This window comes from Anas platyrhynchos, chromosome Z (genome assembly GCF_047663525.1).
Source record: "Anas platyrhynchos isolate ZD024472 breed Pekin duck chromosome Z, IASCAAS_PekinDuck_T2T, whole genome shotgun sequence".
In the NCBI taxonomy this organism is placed as follows: Eukaryota; Metazoa; Chordata; class Aves; order Anseriformes; family Anatidae; genus Anas; species Anas platyrhynchos.
In genome coordinates this window covers 50,385,004-50,406,926 of record NC_092621.1, presented here as the reverse complement: position 1 = coordinate 50,406,926, position 21,923 = coordinate 50,385,004, and the positions used below count along the sequence as shown (strand labels likewise).

Here is a 21,923-nt window from a genome sequence, read left to right as displayed (position 1 = left end):
CATTAAGCGACTGGTTGTATTCATAAATTAAATCAGCAGAATGGTACGCATGGACAAATAATTAAAATAAGTCATGAACTCAGGCTACTGGATATTTTTATGGCCAGCAGACTAGGTGTAACATAATTAGCCATATGTACAGACTAGCTATAGTACAGACTTCATCGAAGGCTCCAATGTATGTATTTCTGGAGGTGAAAACTGCTCTTTTTTCAGCTAAATATTATCACACACAGAACTGTATCAGATGTTTAAACAGAACCCAGATGGACTGGATCTCTTATGTTTTCACCATTTAAAAATATTTTTTATCAAAGGGATGGATCCAGTTAGACTGAATGCTCTTTGACCAACACTATCTGCTTTGGCAAAAAGATTGAAACTGTGTATAAATCCTCTGATTTTACTGACAGTAAAAGACGGTATCAATGCGTGTGTTAGATTTGCAAATGAATTCTCTTAAATTTTTACTTTGTACAATTTATGCCTAGAAAAAATACCGTTTGCATGTTTTTCCTGTAACGTGCAAAAGCCATTGCACATTTGCCTTTTGGATGGAGTGTAAAATATTCTCTTCAAGCTGCTCCAGTGCATAGTCAGCTTATCAGTGTGTAAACGTGTAATTCTGAAAGGTTCCTTATGCTTGCAGTTTTTAAATCAATTCATATAAGTGATGTATTTTGTAAAAAACAAACAAGCAAACAAACAAACAAACAAACAAAAAACTTCAAGCTTCAGATTGCCAGGCAGACTGGCATTAACCGTGATGGTGGTGCGACTACATTGGGCAATGCATAAGAACATTCATGTGGTATTAACTGAGAGCATTTTCTTTCCACGAGCTGCTTGGAGCCTGTTCCCCAAGCACACTGAGGAGGAACAGAAGACCTGGCAGTTACAGGGAAGATGTGGGCAACATTTCTAGTGGCTGATCAGTTCCTGATGAGAACGAGAACGGAGAGAAGGTTAATTAATCTGGGACTTTATTGTAGAGAAGCTGCAGATGACAAAAACGTGCGGCTGCACTGCATCCTCCTCACACCTCCGTGGATCTGAGGAGCCCAGCATGGAGCAGGCGGGACGCTCCGCAGCCACCTGCCTGCCAGCACCACGCCGTGCCGCACCCCGCCACCGCTTACCACGGGTGGGCGAGGGCAGCCCGAGGGAGCCGACCCGTCCCCGGCCCGCAGCAACAGGTCCCTGCCCGCTGCGAGGCGGAGAAGGGCGGCCCCACAGAGCCGCCCCACAGAGCCGCCCCACAGCCCCTTCCCGCCCAGCCCCGGCGCCCCGGCGGCATGCCCTGCCTCGAGGGCCGGGCCGGGCCCCACGGCGGGGAGGAGGAGCCGCAGCCGGGATTGGGGGCCGCCGGCGCCGCCCGCCTGGCCGAGGGGAGGAGGCGGCAGCAGCAGCAGCAGCAGGAGGAGGAGGAGGAGGAGGAGCGGGCCGCAGCGAGCTGGCTCGGCTGCCCCTGAAGATGGCGGCGGCGGAGGCAGCCGCTCCTCCGGGCGGGGGCTGCCCGGCGGCGGGCGGCGGCTCCGTGCCCGTCCTCTTCTGCTTCTCCGTCTTCGCGCGGCCCTCCACCGTGCCGCACGGCGCCGGCTACGAGCTGCTGATCCAGAAGTTCCTCAGCCTCTACGGGGACCAGATCGACATGCACCGCAAGTTCGTGGTGCAGCTCTTCGCCGAGGAGTGGAGCCAGTACATAGACCTGCCCAAGGGCTTCCTGGTCAGCGAGCGCTGCAAGGTGCGCCTGGTGCCGCTGCAGATCCAGGTGAGACCCGCCACAGGTGTGGGACTGGGACCGGGACCGGGACCGGGACCGGGGCCGGGGGGGGCGGCCGCGACGGCGCCGGAGGGGACGCGGAGGAGCGGCGGGGAGCTGCGGGAGCGCTGCCGGGGGCACGGCACGGCACAGCCCGGCACAGCCCGGCACGGCACGGCACAGCCGTCCGGGTGCCCCAGCCCTCGGTGCCCGGGGAGCACGGCGCCGGGGACAGCCCCGAGGGAGCGGCCCGTCCCCGCGGCGTTTCCGCGTGGAAACTTCAATTTCGCTCGGCTGGGGAGGCGTCTGAGCGCCAGCCACGTGTGTGCGGCGAGTGAGAACTTGTTTCACCCGTCGGGAGGGAAGCGGAGCGGTGGCTGGGGTAATAAACGCTTCTCCTTTAAAAGAGGCAGCTGGAGTTAGCCGGCTTTGGGCAGAGATAATGTTATTAGGTGGAAACTCAGAGGTTGCTCTTTCCAGAGCTTGGTTTCGCAGCTCTAGGATTTCTGTATCCATTCTTGCCTAAAGAGCTCTTTACAATTTACAGGTTCGTAACTCACTAGTTTCGTGGCCATAAACCAGGAGACCAGACTGCCAGACAGATACAGTACGTGTGTTTCATACTAAGATGTCTTTATGCATACTGGAGATTCGTGCCAGTCATGCTGTAGTAGTTGCACTCGAAGCAAAATTGCTTTTTTTTTCTTTTTCCAATGTTAAAGAATTCAACCTTTTTAAAATGGTTTTTATTCAGGGCATTCTTCTTAATTTGTAACTAAGACGTATTAGTCTGGTGAGCTAAAATTACAAGCAAGTTGAAAAAAGAAGCATTGCTAGTCTTTGCTCTGTTTCCAGAAAAGGTCTAATTCACAGTGTTTGTAAACTCTGCTTAATCATAGTGTCTTGAACTCATAAACTCTCAAGGTGGCCTGTTTGCTTAGCCTGTATATCAAGGATGCCTTTGAAGTCCTTTTCCTTTCTTTAACCCTGTGTATGGAAATAAAAATAAGGACGTAACTCATTGAAAAACTTGTTTGGTCATTCATTATTCATTTTACCATTTGTCACTCATCAGATTTAGCTTAAAGCCTTCCTTCTTTCTGTGTTGGAGACAGAATGGATGGGAGTCCAGCCATAGAAACTGCAAAGGACAGTCTCCTCAACTTGCAAAGAGTCGGTACGAGTGATGTTAAGTCAAGTAAGGATTTCAAAAACACCTTGTGTAATCTGAGGCTATGACAGCAGCAATGCAGGTCAGAATTCTGTTTCTTCTGTGTGCAGGTCTCTGCAGAGACCCTTTCGCAGATGGCTGTCTGTAATGAAACTATAAATGCAACACAAGCATTTGTAGCAGTACACGCACCATGGTGTAAAAGGTCAGTATTGGGACGTGGAAGAATACATCATTCCCGGAGTGCATACAACAACGCAGCTTTAACTTGACTGCAAGGATTCAGGATGAGCCACAGTGTAAATACAATGTCTAACTGATTACCTGCTTTCACTGGTACTGTTACAATTCTGACAATACCAACTGTTGATATGAAAAGGATAGTACTTTAATATTATTTTAGTTACCTCTGTGATGTGCTTCAGCAGCTGAGAATGAGATAGAGACATCAGTGATGTCAGTCTGCTCTCCTTAAGCCACCGGCAGGTGCTCACAGATCACTTGTTTTGGGAACACTTGGTCTGATGCAGACACAGCTGTGCTTTTTAAGACCTTAGATTCTGCAGGATGCACGAGATTTAGAGATGGGAAGATTATACTTTCTTTCCCTGTGTTGATTCATACAGTGCCAGTATTGTTTGCCTTCATTTTTATGGTGTTTTTCGGCAGCTATATGTGTAACACAGATTTGGCAACTCTGCAATTAGCATAGTCAATAAAAATACCATTTTGAACATGTCTTTCAAAGGAGATACCCTTTACTCAATGATATTAGTTGACTTGCTTTTTCAGAAAGACATTTGCTTTAAAATTGAGACTCATAGATAGTAGAATCCATATTTCTAGATATTAATTTCAGTATTTTTGTGGGGGTGTTTTATAATTAAGTGCACACGTGTATTTTATAATGTTTTTTTAACCCGTGGTGTAGTTGTGTCCCCATTTGTAACAATTCCTCTTCTGTGCAGACCTGTTGTGAAAAGACATGTTTCGTTGCAGTATCTCAAGAAATACCAGCACTGAGTGATATTTGACTGGACTATTTCAATTTCCTGTCTCTGCAGTTGAGGAAGGTAGTAATCTCGCTGAGGAATCATCATATGCTCCCCTCTGAAACCCATTCCACACAGTTCAGTATAAGACTTGATCTGTACAGGGATGTTTTTACTGTATGTTTCTTCTCCAGTCATATTTGTGCCTTTTTACTGTGCTCTTATAGCTACATTTGTTCTCTTTAGCTGTACTGCCACAAAACTCTCACTTGAACTTCTAATTTCCATCTGGTGTTGTGGAGAGGTTATAATAGAGCCAGCTGTTCAGCTTGGCTACTGGTCTTGAAACTTCTCAGCCATAGACTTGCAACAAAAAGGAACTTCTCTGACCCCTATGAGGAGGGTATTTGCTTACACCTTGAGGGACTAACAGAAGGGAAATGGTTACTTTTAATGGAATGTACATGTTTTAAAACATTTAGCAGAATAATAGTTATAGTCTAGGAAAGGTGCAGGACTGCATTAACCTTTTCTAACTGTAAATACATCTGAATAGTACTGCTAGAACTATTGTTTTTGCTGTAAATGTAGCCTTCGGAGAGAGAAGAGGAGCAGTAGGGAAAAACACTGCAAATATCAGAAGAGAAAACAGCTATGCTTATTATAGCTATGTAATAGAGGAGTTCACTGTTGCTGTCATAACTTCAAGGTGACTTCTCATTGGTAATACTTGTTCTACATCTATAAACTTGTAACCTTAAGATTCTGTAGGTAAGAGGGTAAGATTATTATTGAAATAAGAGCGTAAAGGGCCTCTGCTTTAAGCTCTTTTCGAAAGACATGTTGACATCTCATGCATATCATTTCTTGTGTGGAAAAGCTTGGAGAATGATGCTTAATTGTTGCTGAGATGCAAACTAAATAAAAATAAAACAATTTATACACAAATGTATTTATATGTATTGAGTACATCTGTCTAGCATTCGGATGCTTTGGAAATAGAAGGAATCCTAATGCAGGAGCCTGAGTATTTCTGAAGACCAGGAAAATCCTGGCCAAACTACAGATTACAATATGTGAGTTAGGTGAGAGGAATTATTTTTACTTTAAACTTCTAATGGTGCAGTTTTAAATTCTGTTACTACTGCAATTAAGAAACAGTATTTCAAGATGGAAGAAAGGAACACTTGGAAATGAGGAGCTAAAAAAAAAAAAGAAAGGTTTCTTCTAATTGAGACACTTTTGTTTATGTATCATTAATCCACAGCAGGCATTTTGATCACTTCAGGTTGTTATCAAGAATTTCATATTGTCTTAATTATATGAACATGATATGCTTATCTTGATAAATCTTTACTTTTAAGTATTGAATTGCATGTAAAAGGATGCACTTCAGCTTAACATGAAATAAATGTAATCATAAACTGAGATACTTACAACTAATTTTTCCATTGGACTGTATGCAGATGAATTTCTTCAGTTTGTTTTCTCTTTGAAAGATAAACAACAATCTTACAGATTTCCTTTTAAAAACAAAGGATCAGAAAATATGATACTCAACTTCTTTTCATTGTCTTTCTATGCAGTTTTTGAAATACCATATCTGCAAGGTCCTCTCTTCTGCCCTACTAGCGCATAACCTTGGCAAGACATCTATAAGTGATGTCACATGGGACACTCTCTGCTTCAGTTCTCATCCACTACAAATACTGGGGGAAAATTGAATTTTTTGTGTAATGGTTCCCTGAAGTTTGATAGGGAAAGTACAGACAAAGGGCTAGTATACATGAATATTTTTGTCAATTTGATTCTGTAATTACAGTCCTTCATCACAGTCACACTTTGTATGATTAATAATGATCAGCAGAGATGAAATAGATGTGAAAAAACACCTGTCCTTTCTCACCTGGGCCTTTTCTAGAGTAGGATTTAAAGCTGTGTGTAACTCCCGGCAACATACCTTTAAATCCTGGTCTGGATAAGATCCTAGAGATGACTTCTCTAGCTGGGTAAAAGAACTGCATCAGGTTACGTTGCCATCTGACATACCTATTCTTGTTTTGCTGTGGATAACTTCCAGCTGGAAGGAAGAAAGCCCTGATAACTTAACTAGGAGGACTAAAACAAAACAAATGCAAAAGTTTGCATACAGTTTAGGGGAACTTCAGCTGATACAAATAAAATAAATAAAAATGCTGTTTAATGGTATTGTAGCCGAGCAGATTTCTGCTTGGGGTGGATTTTGACAGAGAATGTGTGGCTGCAGTGGAGTACCATTTTTGGTTTGTCCAACCTGCCTTTCTACTTCTTGATGCTCTTTGTTTTTTCAAATGTCCTCTTCTGAGGAAAACAAGCAAGTATGGGTTTTGATCTCACCATCAACTTCTTCCTATTTCTTGTCCTGCCACATGTTGCATAGTTTGTTGCAGATTGCAAGTTAATAGAAAATAGAAATCAGTAGAAAATAAATAGGAGAATGAATTTAAGAATTGTGTTAGATTTTGTAAGAGTTGTTATATAGCAAATATATACTGTCAACACAACTTTGTTTTAATGTTTCTGATATTAAACTGAAGTACAGAAATTAAATCATATTAAACCAACGTGATAATAAAGAAAAGCAAAAGGCTTTTGCTTCTGCTACATGTAATGCTTGTCATAAACACATGGGATTTAGTGGAAGTCTGGGACAAGGACACTCTGGCTGGAAAGGCAGTCAGTTATCTTTACTGCTTTAATGTCAAATGGGACAGAATAAAATCTGTTCTGAGTCTGCTGCTTGGAAATAGTCATGCAAATCACTACTGTAACTCTGGATAAATACTGTTCTTGCAATAGGGTCTAAGCTGTGAGGAAATGCAAACATCTGAAAGAAATAGAATGGAAATCTGCATTTTTCTGAAAAGTTGGAGAAACAAGGTGAAATACAATGCCGTTCAAACGGGAAAGAAGCAAGTAAGGTAAAAATAATTAACTATGCAAATAAAAGATGAGGGAGGGTTCAGGTAATGATTTAGAGGTTAAAATGGACCTCAGGAGTCAAAGTATCATCGATCACTCACACACACAGACACACACACACACACACACACACACACACACACGCACACAAAAGAGGCAAATAGAATAATGGAAAATATAAGCTGAATGGAGTCCACAAGGCCTGTGAATTGATCCATTTTATCAGAGGCTTTACTGATATTGAAAAGTCATGTGGGCTGAGAAGTACTACTGCTACAGTAGTTGGTGGCCTCACTGTATAGACTGTAGCTGGAAAAGGCCCTCAAGGAGAGCAATGAAAATTATTACAGTAGTAGGAGGAAAGACCGAAAACGTTAGATACATTTTAGAGTATGGGCAAAAAAAAAAAAAACCAAAACTAAACTGAGACCTGATCCGAGTCTTGAGATGTGGTAATAGATGTTTGTATATAACTGTACATGCGGAAGAGGAAGGTAATGCTGTTGTTTTTTCAAATCCACCATGGACAGACCTGGAAATAATGCTCTTGGGTTGCAACAGGTGCTGTGGGTGAGGAAAGAGATGAAAGGTAAAGATACAGCTTTGGAATGGATTGTGTAGGAGTTATATAAATTGTGTATCACTGTTTTTTTGTTTGTTTGTTTACACGTCAGACCAGGTAGGTCTTTGCAGAGAAAATCTTGGTGCAGTTGATCCTTCTGTAAGGATAGACTCTTAAACTTCTTTCTGACTTGTCTTTTTCTTTTATACTCATTTTTGTTCCTCTGCTGAGGAAGCTAGTGCCATCTGTTGCCCTGGCATAGGAAGGTGTTCCATAAGGCAGCAGATTAACTCCACGTAGATCAATCGGAAATCCCATGATGATTTACCTAGTTGAAAGTGATCCTAAAATTTTTGAAGTGGTGAATAGATTTATAGGAGAAAATAATGATCTTTGCTTGTCATATAAATGCTGAGACAAAATGACACATTTTTGGAGTAGGAGACACACTGCTGAGCATTTTCAATTCCAGTTGCTATCCTGAGCAGTAGGGAAGCTAAATGTCATGGCTGAATAGTCTGATGCTGGTAAGGGCCAGAGTTAGAATGGGTTACAAGAGGCGCTCACTGTGTTCAGTTGTGCTTTACTACTTGCCGGCAAGTGACTTCTGTATTGTGCAAGTATGTAGAGGGACAGTGTTCAAGAACGAGACACTTGCTCAATATTTACTTCTATTTTCAAACATTCTTGGTCCCAGGCCTCATTTACTACATGGTGTATGATTGCAGAAGAATTTTGGAGATTTCTGGAGGCTGTTTTCCCTAACTCATGTGCAAAGCCAGCACTTGACCAAAGCAGCTATTATTTTGTCTTACTGACTGATGAAAACATCCATGATCCTACCACCTGCAGTAACCTGTTTATGTGCTGCTGTGCCCTCCTGGTGAAAAGAGATTTCCCTGATGTCTTTTGTGATGCGTTTCCCATCTTCCCATGGCATCTGTGGGTCTGGTGTTAGAGCATCTGCTCTGCAGTTATTACTGAATTTGTGTTCATAACTGCTTGTGGTTATAGTGTTGCCATTTCATGGATAAGAACTAGAGGAATGACAGTTACAGACATTTGACATTTTGAGAGTAGCGGCATACTGAATCTAATAGGTGTGGGAATTTGCTGTTTACAGTACAACACACATGCACTTTTCACAGTAACTTGAACAGGTCATTTCATACATGTGAGCATAGCTACTGCTATACTTTTTTTTTTTTTTTTTTTGTAGCCTTGCAATTGAGATTAAAAGTGACTTACTTAAGAGACATGAGATAAATCAGTGAAAAACTTGGGACTAATATGTAAGTTTTCCTGATTCCCTGTTCTTCCAAAATAAAATATTTTACTGACATTTTTAATTTTAGTTTAGTTTAAAATACCTCAACCTCTATTTGCAGAAAATGAAGTGTAGAAAATTAATGGGTGCTTGCCAGGAGGAGTTTATTCAATTTGATTTATCAGTCTGCTGAAAAGCTTTTGAATGGAAGTAATTTCTCTTTAGTTGCCTTATAACTAAGAATAGTATGTAGTTCCTTTCTTTTCCTGTAGTCTATAGCTGGAGCCTTATCTTTTGCTTCTGCAGGTAATGCAAGCAATTTCATACAAATAAAAAGCACTCCTTCAAACTGTGTGAAAATGCTATCTTTGATTTCTTGTCTTTTTTTTTTTTTTTCTTAGCCCCCTTTCACTACACTCTGGCATCCTCAAGGGAAACTCTGGGAGATTATTTTCATCATTAATATGCATTCAGTTCAGTTTCTGGTAGTAATGCGGACAAGCTTTTCTGCTTTTGTTTTAGCCTTTGGACTTCATCAGCATTGTGCTACAAGATCTCATAGACAAAAGAAACTGACTACACAATGAAGCTGTGTGTATGTGCACTATTTATAAATCAAGTGAAGGTCTTTTAAAACCTTTATAATTAATTTAAGTATAAAGTGAAGGTCTTTTTAAATCTTTAATTCATTCTGATTTTGTGCTAGTTTTAAGAGATGGAGATACAGATATAAATTTTAGGAATGTAATTTTGTTGTTATATTTTTTTTTAATAGCACTATAAGCAGTGTGCTCCTTTGTCCCATTTCAGAGCTCAGAAGTTTCCGTGTACATCTAAAGTGACTTAGGTGTCCCACCTAATAAAATCTTGATTCCCTATTTGTGGCTATACTGTGCTGCTCAGTATCACTACCATTCATTTTGTTTCAGAAACATAAAAAAAAAAATCAGACTTATGAAACCTTTATATTTTGGCTCAAAGTACCATGAATCTAACTTGAAAACTTGAAGTAGCGTAAGTCTTACCCTTGAAAAGTGCAGGGCCAAGACAAAAGATGCTCAAATCAAAGTAGAGAGGCTGTGCAAGAGCAGAAGGCCAGGCCCCATCCCATGTCTGCTGATCCGTCAGGGAGAAGGAGGTCCTCTGAGAGTGGAGTGCAAGGACTCCCCTTTGCTTTGAACAGGACTTACAGACCCTGTGCGTTATTGCCCATGAGCATGCATGGCAATTGACTCAGGGAGGGAAAAGAGTACCCACAAGCCCAAGTGGCCAGTCTCAGTGACACTAAAAGCAGCATAAAGATGCCCTTTACAAGTCCATTAGACCAAGACCTATGGACCTCAAATGAAGGGAAGGAAGCCCTGCAACTGCAGTTGGCCAGGCCCTGTTGTGCATCACCTGCTCAGGGCACCGTGGATTTTTAGCACAAGCAAACATGAGGAGACCTTCAGGACTTTATCTCTCTTCTTGCTTCCTTTTTTTTTTTTTTTTTTTTTTTTTTTTTTGACAGTTTTCTGCCCAGCAGAAGTCATTAAGGAAGGTTTCTTTCTGGGAGAGTGCAGACAACAGGACGTGCCTCCCTCCTCTATCTCGCCAGGCCACAGGCAGCAGGGCAGGCTGGCGGGAGGGCAGAGCCTCGAGCCCCGGGGGCAGAGGGGGCGGTGAGCTGGAGGCCAGGCCTGGGGCGATGGAGATGGGCGTGCGCTGGCCCCGGGCACCCCAGGCTGGAAGCCTCTCCCTGGGAGCAGCTCTGCGGAGCTGCAGGCCTGCAGCTGGGCAGCATGCGCTGTCAGGGGGAGCACAGCAGTGGGGCCGGGCACCTGGGGAAGGAAGCGCTGAGACGAACACCCCAGCCCTGCTGGGAAGGGGCGGCATTGCCGCACCCCAGTCCCACCAGACCGACCCCATCGGCCTTCGGGCCCCACAGCCCTGGGAGGAAGCGGTGGGCACAGCAGTAGGAAGAGGGGCAGATGGCAGCAGGGGTGGGGACAACAGTGCCAACCGTGTTGTTAGCAATACAGAGACTTTTTCGATAGCTTTCATAGTTTTATTTCTTTTGTCCAATAGCTTCCGACTGCTGTGAGCCTTCTGGTCCCCCCCGAATGCCGGCACGTGCCCCAGTTGCTGGCCCAGCCCCAGCTAGGCCAGCTCCTGGGGCACTGTCCTAGTGTCGTCGGCGGGGTGGCCTCTTTGCAGGTGGGGCAGAGTCCTGGGAAGTGGGGGCCTTCCTCTTCGCAGCTCGCCAGGGTCCCCTGCGTGGCTGGTTCCTGCCCTGGCCGGCAGTGGAGGGACCGGCCTCAGCCTCCTGTGGTTCCTGCTGGGGCACTTCCTGATCACCAGGGTTGGGAACTGGGATGGATGGGGGGTGGCTGGGCCCCTCCCGGAGGGCAGCAGTTGAGGGTCCAGGGAGCTCTTCTGTGTTGGTTCCCTCGGAGTGCTCTGCTCCAGGAGCCGGTGTCCCCGCTGAGGTGGCAGCGTGGCTGGGGACTGCTGCAGGGCTGCCCTCTTGTCTTCCGGCAGCACGGGAGGCCCCCCGACCCAGCAGATTTTGGGCCTCCCCGCTGCAGCGCTGCACAGCAGTGGCGATGAGTCGCTGCACGAAGCCAGCCGTGTGTCTTCCCAGGGACGTCCGTAGCAGCACCGTCAGAGCTGCCTCATTCAGGCCGAAGAAGCGCAGTCTAGAGATGACGTGCTGTTGCGCTGCAGAGGCTGCCCTTCTGTCATGCCGAAAGAGCCGCCTCAGCTCCTGGCGCAGCCACGGCAGCAGGGGCTGGAGCATAGCTGGATGCCGTCGGAAGAGGGATGCCCAGATATGGGGTTGGAGGCTGCCCACAGGATCCCTTTGCACTGGTCCAGCTGCCTGTGGCCGGAAGACATGGTGTGCAGGTGCTGTCCCTGGCTGCTGGGCGCTGGCTGATGTCCCTGCAGGTGGTGCAATGACAAGCTCCTCAAAGCTGTTGTCTGCCCTCACTGAATGTAGAATGGAGCGCATCCTCCTCTTGCAGAGGGGGCACCGGGGCGTGGTCTCAGCCCACCGCTGGATGCAGACAAAGCAGAAGCGGTGGAGGCATGGCACCACATAGCTGGCATTGACCCAGCTGCCTAGACAGATGGGACAGCGGGTGTCCAGCTCCGTGGCCATGCTCTCCACCTGCTGAGGTGAGCTGGGGAGAAGTGGCGATGACGAGCCGCTCCCTCTCACCGGCGCTGCAGCAGCAGGAGTCACGCTGCAAAAGGCAGACAAGAGGCCGTGGTCATAGGCTGAGCCGGGGGTGGCTTGAAGAGTTGTGCAGCTCCCTCAAAGAGGAAACCCTTCCAGCTGCCCAGGGAGAGATGTTTCCATAGCACTCACCTCTGCTGCTGCGAGCACTCCTCCTGGATTTCCCGATGGCCCAAACGAGGCAGGGCCACGGAAGGATCTCTGATGGCTCTGGGAAGGGCACTGAGAGCTACTGCAGCAACTCCCAGGGCACGACACCAGCACCAAGGCCAACCTCGCTCCTCACTCCAGACCTCACGTAACCGCTCAGTCGGAGTGCGGGCACTAGCCGGCGCGCTGGGACTCTGCGCCCGCTTATGAGCAGCCAGGGCCACGCAGTCACAATGCGTCGCTCACGGCTCTCACAGTGCATCGCTCAGAGCCATCACAATGGGCCGTCCTGCCCCGCAGCGCTCGCTCTGGCAGAGCTCTGGCCCCAGCACATGCGTCTGTTCCTAGCACAATGTCACTTACCACTCTGTCCCACAAACTGTTTGTCTTCTCGGCATCGGTGTCATGCACCAGTCACTGCAACCTTGGCCAGGTCTTTCCAGAGCACCATCAGCTCACCCTGGCCACAGCAGACATCTCCAAGTCCATTCAGCAAGTGTATTTGTTCAATAATACATCGCACCTGCCTTTGAGGCAGCACGACAGTCCCACAAGCTCTCCCCACCCTCCAGCTCTGTTTGCCAGTTATCTGAGTTCATAGAACCATAGAATTGTAGAATGGCTTGGGTTGTAACGGACCTTAAAGAACTCAGATTCACAGAGTTGTAGGGAATGGAAAGCACCTCAAGAGATCATCAAGTCCAACCCCCCTTCCAAAGCAGGTCCCCTAGAGCAGGTTGCCCAGATAGACATCCAGATGGACCTTGAATATCTCCAGAGAAAGAGACTCCACAACCTCCCTGTGCAGCCTGTTCCAGTGCTCTGGCACCCTCACCATGAAGAAGTTCTTTTGCATGTTGGTGCAGAACTTTCTGTGCTCAATTTTTTGACCATTGCCCCTTGTCCTATCCCAACAAACAACTGAAAAGAGTTTGGCCAAATCCCACTGTCTCCCACACTTAAGGTATTTGTAAACATTGATAAGATCCCCTCCCAGTTTTCTCAAGGCTGAACAGACCCATGTCTCTCAGTCTTTCCTCATAGGGAAGATGCTCCAGGTCCTGTATCATCTTTGTTGCCCGCCGCTGGACTCTTTCCAGAAAATCCATGTCTTTCTTGTACTGGGGACAACAGTACCCCAGATGAGGCCTGGACCAGGGCAGAGTAGAAGGGGAGGATCATCTCCCTTGACCTGCTGGTCACGATTCTTTTTATGCACACCAGGATCCCATTGGCCCTCTTGGCCACCAGGGCAAGCTGTTGGCTTATGGTCAACCTGTCATCCACCAGGACCCCCAGATCCTTCTCCACAGAGCTTCTCTCCAGCAGGTCATGCCCCAGTCTGTACTGATACGTGCAGTTGTTCCTTCCCAGGTGCAGGATTCTACACGTGCTCATGTTAAACCTCGTTTGGTTACTTTCCACCCATCTCTCCAGCCTGTCCAGGTCTCACTGAATGGCAGCACAGCCTTCTGGCTTGTTGGCAGCTCCTCCCAGCTTTGTATCATTGGCATACTTGCTGAGGGCAGACAGTGTTCCCTCATGAAGGTCGTCGATGAAGATGTTGAACAAGACCGGACCCAGCACCAACCCCTGGGGAACACTACTAATCACAGGTCTCCAGCCGGACTCTGCGCTGCCAATCCCTAGCCTCTGAGCAAAGCCAGTCAGCCAGTTCTCAATCCACCTTACTGTCCACTCCTCTATCCCACACTTTCTCAGCTTTGCTACCAGGATGTCATAGGAGACAGTATGAAAAGCCTTGCTAAAGATCATCTAGTTTCAACCCCCCTGCCATAGGCAGGGATGCCACCCACTAGATCATGTTTGCCAGGGCCCTGTCCAGCCTGGCTTTGAATACCATGCAGAGATGGGGCATCCTAAACCTTTCCGGGTTGCCATGGTTTTCCGACTAGGTTGCAGAGCCTTGCACCTGCTGCTGAGGGACAGGCCCCATAGCCCTTAGCAGAGGAAAGAGTTCTGTAGGGCAGTCCCCATGGTCCTCAAGTGAAGCAAAGGAAGCCCTCAAAGACCAGGGACAAAGGCCCATGGGGTTTGTATTGTAAGGATAGAGAGCTAGGTGCCGTGGTACCTAAGACAGACAAAGGAAGCCCTGCGAAGCCATAGTGCCAGGAATCCTGGGGCTTGAGAGATGGGAAAGTCCCCTGCAGGACCGGAGGCCCAGGCAGCATGGGACTGCTCTGGGAAAGATGCCCTGTATGAGCAGAAGACTAAATGCCATAATACTTCAATGAGGGGAACGAGGTTCAGCAAGGCCAGTCAGCCGGTCTCAACAGTGAGCAAATCAACACAGGGAGGCTGACAGGAGCACACGGCCAGATCCCATGGCTCCCTGCTCATAGCAATGGGATTTTGCAAGGCCATAATGCTCCGGCTACAGCAAAGAAGCATTACATGAGAAATAGGGAAGGCCTCATGGTGCTTCCAGGCCCTTTGGTGCTCCAAGTTCCCACAGTGTTCCAAGGTCCCTTGATGCTCAAATGCCCTGTACTCTTGCAGGTGCCATGATGGAAGTTTTCCAGACTCTTTGTTGTTCCACTGCTCTTTGGGAAAGGTCCTCACTGACATTAAAAATACGATTTTGTTTTTCAGATGACTACTTTGGGCAACCTGACACCTTCAAGCACTGTGTTTTTTTGTTGCGATATGCAGGAGAGATTCCGGCCTGCCATCAAATACTTTGGTGATATCATCAGTGTAGGTCAACGTCTGGTATGTTCATTCATTGCTTTTTCCATTTTGATCACAAACGTAAATTATTATATATAGCTAGCTTATTGATTATTCGGTTTCAGATAATAACAGTATCTTTGCTATTACCATTCTCTAATAATTTATTTTTGTACACTTTCCTCCGCATTCCTCTTACAGCTCCAAGGTGCACGGCTCTTAGGAATTCCAGTCATTGTAACTGAACAGTATCCCAAAGGTCTTGGCAGCACTGTACAAGAAATTGATTTAACAGGAGCAAAACTCGTGCTTCCTAAAACAAAATTTTCAATGGTATTGCCAGAAGTTGAAGCAGCATTAGCAGATATTCCTGGAGTCCGCAGTGTTGTCCTGTTTGGAGTAGAAGTATGTGCCTTGCCGTTCTTGCAGTTTTATTGATATTATCTATTGGCCCACAAATTATCATTGCTTTCTGTAATTAAAAAAGGTCAGTTTATATTTCTTAGAACTTAAAGTTCAGATATCTTTTACAGATTAAATTATTTGCATGCTCTTTTTCTTTGATACTTTCTCATAAAATTTGAAATTAGATATTTTTAAGCTACAGTCTCTTGTCTCACACTTAGTTGGCATTTTAAAATCCACATTGAGTTCCCTATTATTGTAACGCTTAGAAAAGTACATGTTTGAACCCTGATTAATTATGTACTTTAACTTCGCATTGTGGTACTCATGTTTTGCAGTAATGATTTATTACATTTTTTTGTGGGCCTTCATTTTCTCCCCTGTAGACTCATGTCTGCATCCAGCAAACAGCACTGGAATTAATTGGCAGAGGTCTGGAAGTTCATATTGTAGCTGATGCCACCTCATCAAGAAGTATGATGGACAGAATGTTTGCTCTTGAGGTAATGTTTCCTAATTAAGGTTTTCTACCCCTTGGGTCTGTATGCTAATTTCTGCATTTGCTAACAAGGACAGTAACCAGTGGACAAATGCAGTCTTAAGGAGAGGAGAATGCTGTGATTCTCACAATAGCTTCCACAGTACAGAAGAAATAGCTTTTTATTTTTCCTCCCTAAGTCATGATTTAATATGTAGAACACAGTTCAGGACATGAGGATTAAAAAAGTAATTGGTTTTTACAGGCTAAGTTACCCTTACTAACCATTAGCATTTTCTGATATTTTGTTAAGGAGTATTATGTCTACAGCAGAGTAAAAGTACTACAGAGCTTTTGTTTTCATTTTTCCAAACAGTATTTATTCTGATGTTGAAATTCCCTGAAATGAAATGTGATACAGCAAGTCGAAAAGTCATTCTTGTCTGTCCCTCCCTCTGGTCTTCCTCATCAGAGCAAATTAAAGCTTAATCTCAAGACTCTGTGATTATAGTAGACTTTTTTTTTTTTTTTCTTTCTTTTTTTTTTTTTTAAAGAGCTTAGTCAGACATTTATGTTAACATTTAGTACCTTAACATTCATGTCAAGAAAGTGGAGATAAATATAACACAAAAATTTCAAAGCAGGTACAACTATGTGGTAGCAAGTTCATGCAAATGATACTTCTATGCTGTACTCTAACTTGCCTACAGGCATCATTGTTGCGAGTCAAAAACTGATATATGCATTATGCATTGCAATTTTTGCCCTGGGCCCTTATAGTTATTTGGAAATTGAAGCTAGTAATAACTGTAGCATTTTATACTTTTTTCACGGATGTGAAGAAGTTTTAATTTCTCCTTTTTCATGAATGGGAGAATTAGGGGCTAAAGACAAATCACTAGCCTATAGCAGTTGATGAAATCCATGACTTGTATGAAGTGGAAGCTTGATGTCTGTAAAGTACTTCATTGTGACACGCACAGTGTGAGATCTACTGAAATCATGGACTTCGTAAGTCAGTGTGGTGTTGTAGTAGTGGCCATAGACAAAATAAACAAAACCCAAACTGTAACCTATTTGCCTTATTTTGTATGTCTTTGTACATTTGATTATCACTTAAACTGTGTCTGCAAGAATAGAAATTAGTTCAGTGCAACAGAGGTTGAGGTAACGAACAGCTAGCTTTGTTTTTCTTGCTGTGGTGAGCCATCAAGCTGCATAGTGATAACTCCTCCTCCTTCTCTATGGCTGCCCCTGCCAACTCTGTCTTCTTTTTGTGCCATAGAACCTCTGTTAAAAATGACAGTGAGGGCTGTGGGCTAGAAAAGGCATGAACTGGGCACATCAGGGTATGGGAGACCAGGAGAAACAGTCACATGGTGGGAGTGTCAGTGATCCTGATTAACCATGGCAATGTGTTTCTTAAGAAAGTTGGTAAAATACCAAAGCACTGGATAATTCTGCCTTAGTCTCAACATACCGCTGACAGTTCCTGGTCACAGTCTTTTAGTTGGTGAGCCTTACTTTGTCTTACATGAGAACTTGCTCTATACCTGATTGGCCGAGGTAAGGTTCATTGATCCAAGTTTATTGGATCCTTCTTCCTTTCTGTGAAGATGAGGGTAACATTTGCCTTTTCCCTGAAGAGAGCCCTCTTCTGTTCACAGTGACCTTTCACAGACGGTAAAGAATGATCTTGCCATGATTCCAATTAAATTCCTCGGCAGCCTCAAATAAATCCTGCTTGGTCTCACATATCCCTTTACTTTTTCACATTTCCCCTCCCGTATCATATATGTTTTGATGGTGCTGGTGAAGAATATATGAATATTTGAACAGATGTATTATGAAATGCAGTTGGAATTAACTGATAGCCAAAGCTTCATGTCTGCCTGAACACCACTAAATAGTTTTTCTATCTGCTTCTGTTGTGTGCTTAAGAATGTGAGCAGGCAAAACCTTGCAATCAAGAAGTTCAAATTTTCCATTACTAAAATAATCCAGCCCAGCTGGTAAAGGTTGTGGCTGTTCTTGATCTCTGCCCTATCTGCAGAAGAGGCCTTGTGTCACTTTTAATCTTAGATTGAGCCAGCTGAATCTGTTCCTGCTGAATTTTACTCTTCTTCATCTATTCTAATGGCTTCGTGTGATGTAGACACAGTGCATGCTTGTTTCTTTCCTTTGTCTGCAGGGCAATCTTCTAAGAAAACATTTCCTTTCCTTGAGGAAATATATGTACACTTTACTGGTCCCCTAAATTAATAATTTTTCCTTATCAAGTGTTGTGTAATTGAAGAACTAAACAGCAGTGGCCTTTGTGTGCCCTAGAAAGTCTGGAGCATCTCTTTCCTTTAGTAATTACAGTAGAAACCAGGCTGAAAAAGTACTTATTTGCGTATTTCCCACCTCTTTCCTTCCCTTGGTAAATTCAGAACCTTGTAGATGCACTAGATTTGGTGGATCATACAGCTAGGCAGAGGATGATGGAAGGAAAGATAGATTCATTAAGAGTTTTACTGCCAAAACATCTGTTCAATTGCTGTGAAGCTTGGGGGTAGGGGGGTGGGGTGGGTAGAAGTAGCCCATACTTAAGGATAATTCTGCTGTATAGATAGGCAGCAACCGCAGTTTTAAGAAGTGTAAAAACTGCAGTATGTCACATGGTTTGGACTACTCAAAGAATTGCTTTGTTTAGTAGCACACTTAAAACATCTAGCAGACCTTTCTCAGTTTTGCTTTTTATACAGCTATTCTTTCAGAGCTAGCCTGGGGGTTACTTAGGCTATAATGAGAAGTCAGTTAAAAGCAACCACTGTTTTACTAGTGTGATATATACATTCTGTAGAAGAGCTTCTCTCTCTGTCTCCTGGGGTTTTTAGTATGACTGTGCAGTGTAGTCCAAAGACTTAAAATGCAAGACATAACAAGCCCTGAAAAAGAAAGTGTTACAATTATGTTTCTTGCTTAACACCTTTTGCTCCAATTTAGCTATATTCTTTTTTCCTAAGGCCTTTCAAATCTGCATGAAAATTAGGAAAGCTATCCTCATCAGTATATAGGGGAAAAGGGGTGTTAATAGAAGAGGGCATGGGTCTTCTTTTTAATTAATCTGACTTGGAGAAAAAAATCTAGTCCAACTATAAAGCCTTATTTGTAACCCAAGGCAGCTTTTTTCCTAAATAAAGTCTAACAAGTCACTTTCCATCATAGTTTTAGAAATGGCACTGTTAAGAAGTTCTGTAATTGAATTGGCAATACCTTGCTAATAGGAGCTGTTTTTAAAAAACACCATCCATCTTTTTTACAAAGTGTATGCTCATTCACACTTTAAAACATCTCACATTTGTCTCTTTCTGCTCTTCTCTATTTCAGCGTCTTGCTCGTACTGGAATTATAGTTACTACTAGTGAAGCTATTTTGCTGCAGCTGGTAGCTGATAAAGAACATCCAAAATTCAAAGAAATCCAAAATCTCATTAAGGCGAGTGCCCCTGAGTCAGGGCTCCTTTCCAAAGTTTAAAGAGGATGTGGAGGAAACAAATGTCATTGTCATCTTTAAATATTATGGAAAGCTGTAAGTGCACATGTCAACCTTTTTTCACACTAAGTTTGGCAGCAGTGTAAAATTAAAAATTGACATCCTTGTGCTTGCCTTAGCAAAAATTGTCTGGTTATATTTCTGGGTGCCAGTATGTTCTGTTTAGTCACAGCTGTCAGAGGCTTTGGGTACCATAGGACCCTTTTGTTGTCAGATTTCAGTATTTATTAAAAACAAATAAGCAAACACAAATCAACAGAGGTGCCTGCTAGTCTATCCTATACACTGATTGTAACAGCTAAAAAAAGTGCATATTTATGTGAAACTTCTTGATCGTGCACTTTGTAGAAACATTCTGTGATATTCTGTTTTACTTTTGTATTAATAGAAGATAAATACATGCTGGATAAATGTGATGCAATATGCTTTAATGTTCTACCTAAATCAAATATTTTAATAGGACTTAAATTAAAAAGGACTAAGTTATCTGGAATACCTGTGTGCATTTGTTCTTTAGGATACAATTTAAGTGCTTTACTTAGTAGACAAGATGCATAGATCAAGCAGCTGCTGATGTTTGATTGCTTTCAATAGCTGAAGCTTGTGTCATAATTTTCAATTATTCTGAAACTGACTGCCCAAACCTGTACTTCATTTAAGTAGATACATACAGAAAATTGTCATTTAATGAGATCTTTATAAACAACTGGTTTAAATCATTCAGAACTAACAGATTACCAAAACTTTAAATAATTTGGCAATGTTAAGAATTTAAAGAACAAAAACTTTTCAGCTCTGACTGCTGATTCTACTACTGTATTTAGAGGTTTTTTTTTTGTTTGTTTGTTTGTTTTACCCCATTTTGGTTACATTTCGTAATTCCATTGGATTTACTCATTTGGCCAAGCAAGCTTTGAAACAAACCTCAGCTTCTCTAGGTTTGTGCTTACTTTTGTAGGCTGCAGTTGGGTGGAGTTTGAATGAAACCTGGCCTAAAAGCATAATTCAGAAAAATGCATCTGTAACTTATTGATATATATATTTTCTATCTTAAACCAAACTTTTAACACACAATTGTTCATAAAGGCACTTCCTTTATGTTCCAATAGTTTAAACAATGTTATATAAAGTTTACAGTGTAAGTGAGACATTTATTTTTTTAAAAGAATACTAGAAGATGTCATACTGAACATTTATCTTTTTGGTAGAAAAGTAATTACAGTACGTGTATGTTTTTAAATTGCTTATTTTCCCCACAAGATGGCTCTAAAAGAATTGTTTCAGAGTTACAACCTTTATATGTTCAAAACAAATAAAATGTTAACATTTGCTGTCTCTCTTATGCTTGTGATATTTATTGAAGAGCAAATCCTAAAAGCTTTGTTTGCCATAGACGTTATTCTATTTTGTGCAGCTGTGGAATTTCTATAGATGTCATGGGAATTTTGTGTAAAGATCAAGGATGGATAATGTCTAATAATTCATGCTTTCTGTGTCATGTTGCAGTGTTATTCAGAGCTCCAAAATTTGAGGAATGAACATTATGCTTCATGTCAGAGGCAGGGGAGGGAAGTTAAGTTGAAGAACCATTGTCCTATATCACTGACCTACTTTTTACCTTCTTTTCTGGTATATTAATGATGTTGCCTAGCAGTGTAAAGTCCACTTACATAAATCAGCATCTGTGCACAAAAATACTATAAATTTCTTATGAAATATGGTTTTATTGCTTTTTTACTATGTGTTGATCATACATAGTCAGTAATAGAAGGAATAGTGACAAAAAAAAAAGTGTTTATTTTTAAAACAGTATTAGTTTCATCAATGCCAGATACTTCTTTTCAAGAGGTAACTATATTTGTTTCTAAAAAATGACCAGTTTTAATGCAAACATAAATTGGAGGCCAGATGTCACAAGTTCCTTTGCACACTGTCCTTTCTTTGTATTGGCTTTTACCACAGGAGGAATTAGTTTGTAACAAGATGACATTAGAAAAGAATCTTTAAAATAAATTTATACTCTCTGTGATGATTTTGCTATTACATTTTTTTTTTTTTTTTGGCGGGGGGGTATTTGCATGGTCTTCCGTGGCAAACTATATATTTTTTTCAATGTTCTCTATTTGTGTTTTTTCCATAAACTTAAAAAAGCATCACAGGAATAGCTAGTGTTTTGACATAAAACTAAATTCTTCAATAGAATTTAAGGTGCAGAATAAATTAATTCTGTTCCATTCAGTGGTTTAATCAGCATCATGTGGATTATCAAATAAGATTTTAAGATCATTTATTTAAAATGAAGAGAAAAAGTGTTGCCATATTTCTTTTTCTACACTAAGTTTGTTCAACAGAGGACATTTACTTCTTCATATTCTTACTCAACTGTATTTTTTGTTCTCTGACAAGTGCAAAATCTCATGCCATAAAACACCAAAACTGAGTTGTGTAAGAAGGCCTGTCTTTAACAGTGCTTCTGGTGTACGTCATCTCTGAAGATTAACAGTGACCTTTTGCTGTGAATTCTGGAAGCAAATGGCATTTGATTTATGTTGACATGAAAACCTAGAAAATGAATGTTAAGATGATTATATTTTCTACCCTTCTCAACACAATACCTTCATGATTTCTTCTCGTTGAAGAAATAAAAGGGTGAGTTGGTTTGTTCATTGTAATAAAATTCTTAAATGAGCTGTACTGTTCACAAAATGATAGTTGTGTTACCTAGTG

The 21,923-nt window shown here is 42.9% G+C and overlaps 1 protein-coding gene across 1 annotated transcript; it reads left to right on the top strand.

Moving 5' to 3' along the window:
• Positions 1-1,365: 1,365 nt before the first annotated feature.
• Positions 1,366-20,531, top strand: ISOC1 (isochorismatase domain containing 1). Its single transcript, XM_038170780.2, has 5 exons — positions 1,366-1,771; positions 14,699-14,818; positions 14,978-15,181; positions 15,568-15,684; positions 19,032-20,531. The coding sequence occupies exons 1-5, from the start codon at positions 1,475-1,477 to the stop codon at positions 19,176-19,178; spliced, it is 885 nt and encodes a 294-aa protein (XP_038026708.1). The 5' UTR covers positions 1,366-1,474; the 3' UTR covers positions 19,179-20,531.
• Positions 20,532-21,923: the final 1,392 nt, after the last annotated feature.

Bases quoted from the DNA above. Each gene is read 5' to 3' on its own strand.
- ISOC1 (XM_038170780.2), top strand. From the start codon at position 1,475: ATGGCGGCGGCGGAGGCAGCCGCTCCTCCGGGCGGGGGCTGCCCGGCG. The intron at 15,182-15,567 runs GTATGTGCCTTG...TCTCCCCTGTAG, and splicing joins TTGTCCTGTTTGGAGTAGAA to ACTCATGTCTGCATCCAGCA. The intron at 15,685-19,031 runs GTAATGTTTCCT...TCTCTATTTCAG, and splicing joins ACAGAATGTTTGCTCTTGAG to CGTCTTGCTCGTACTGGAAT.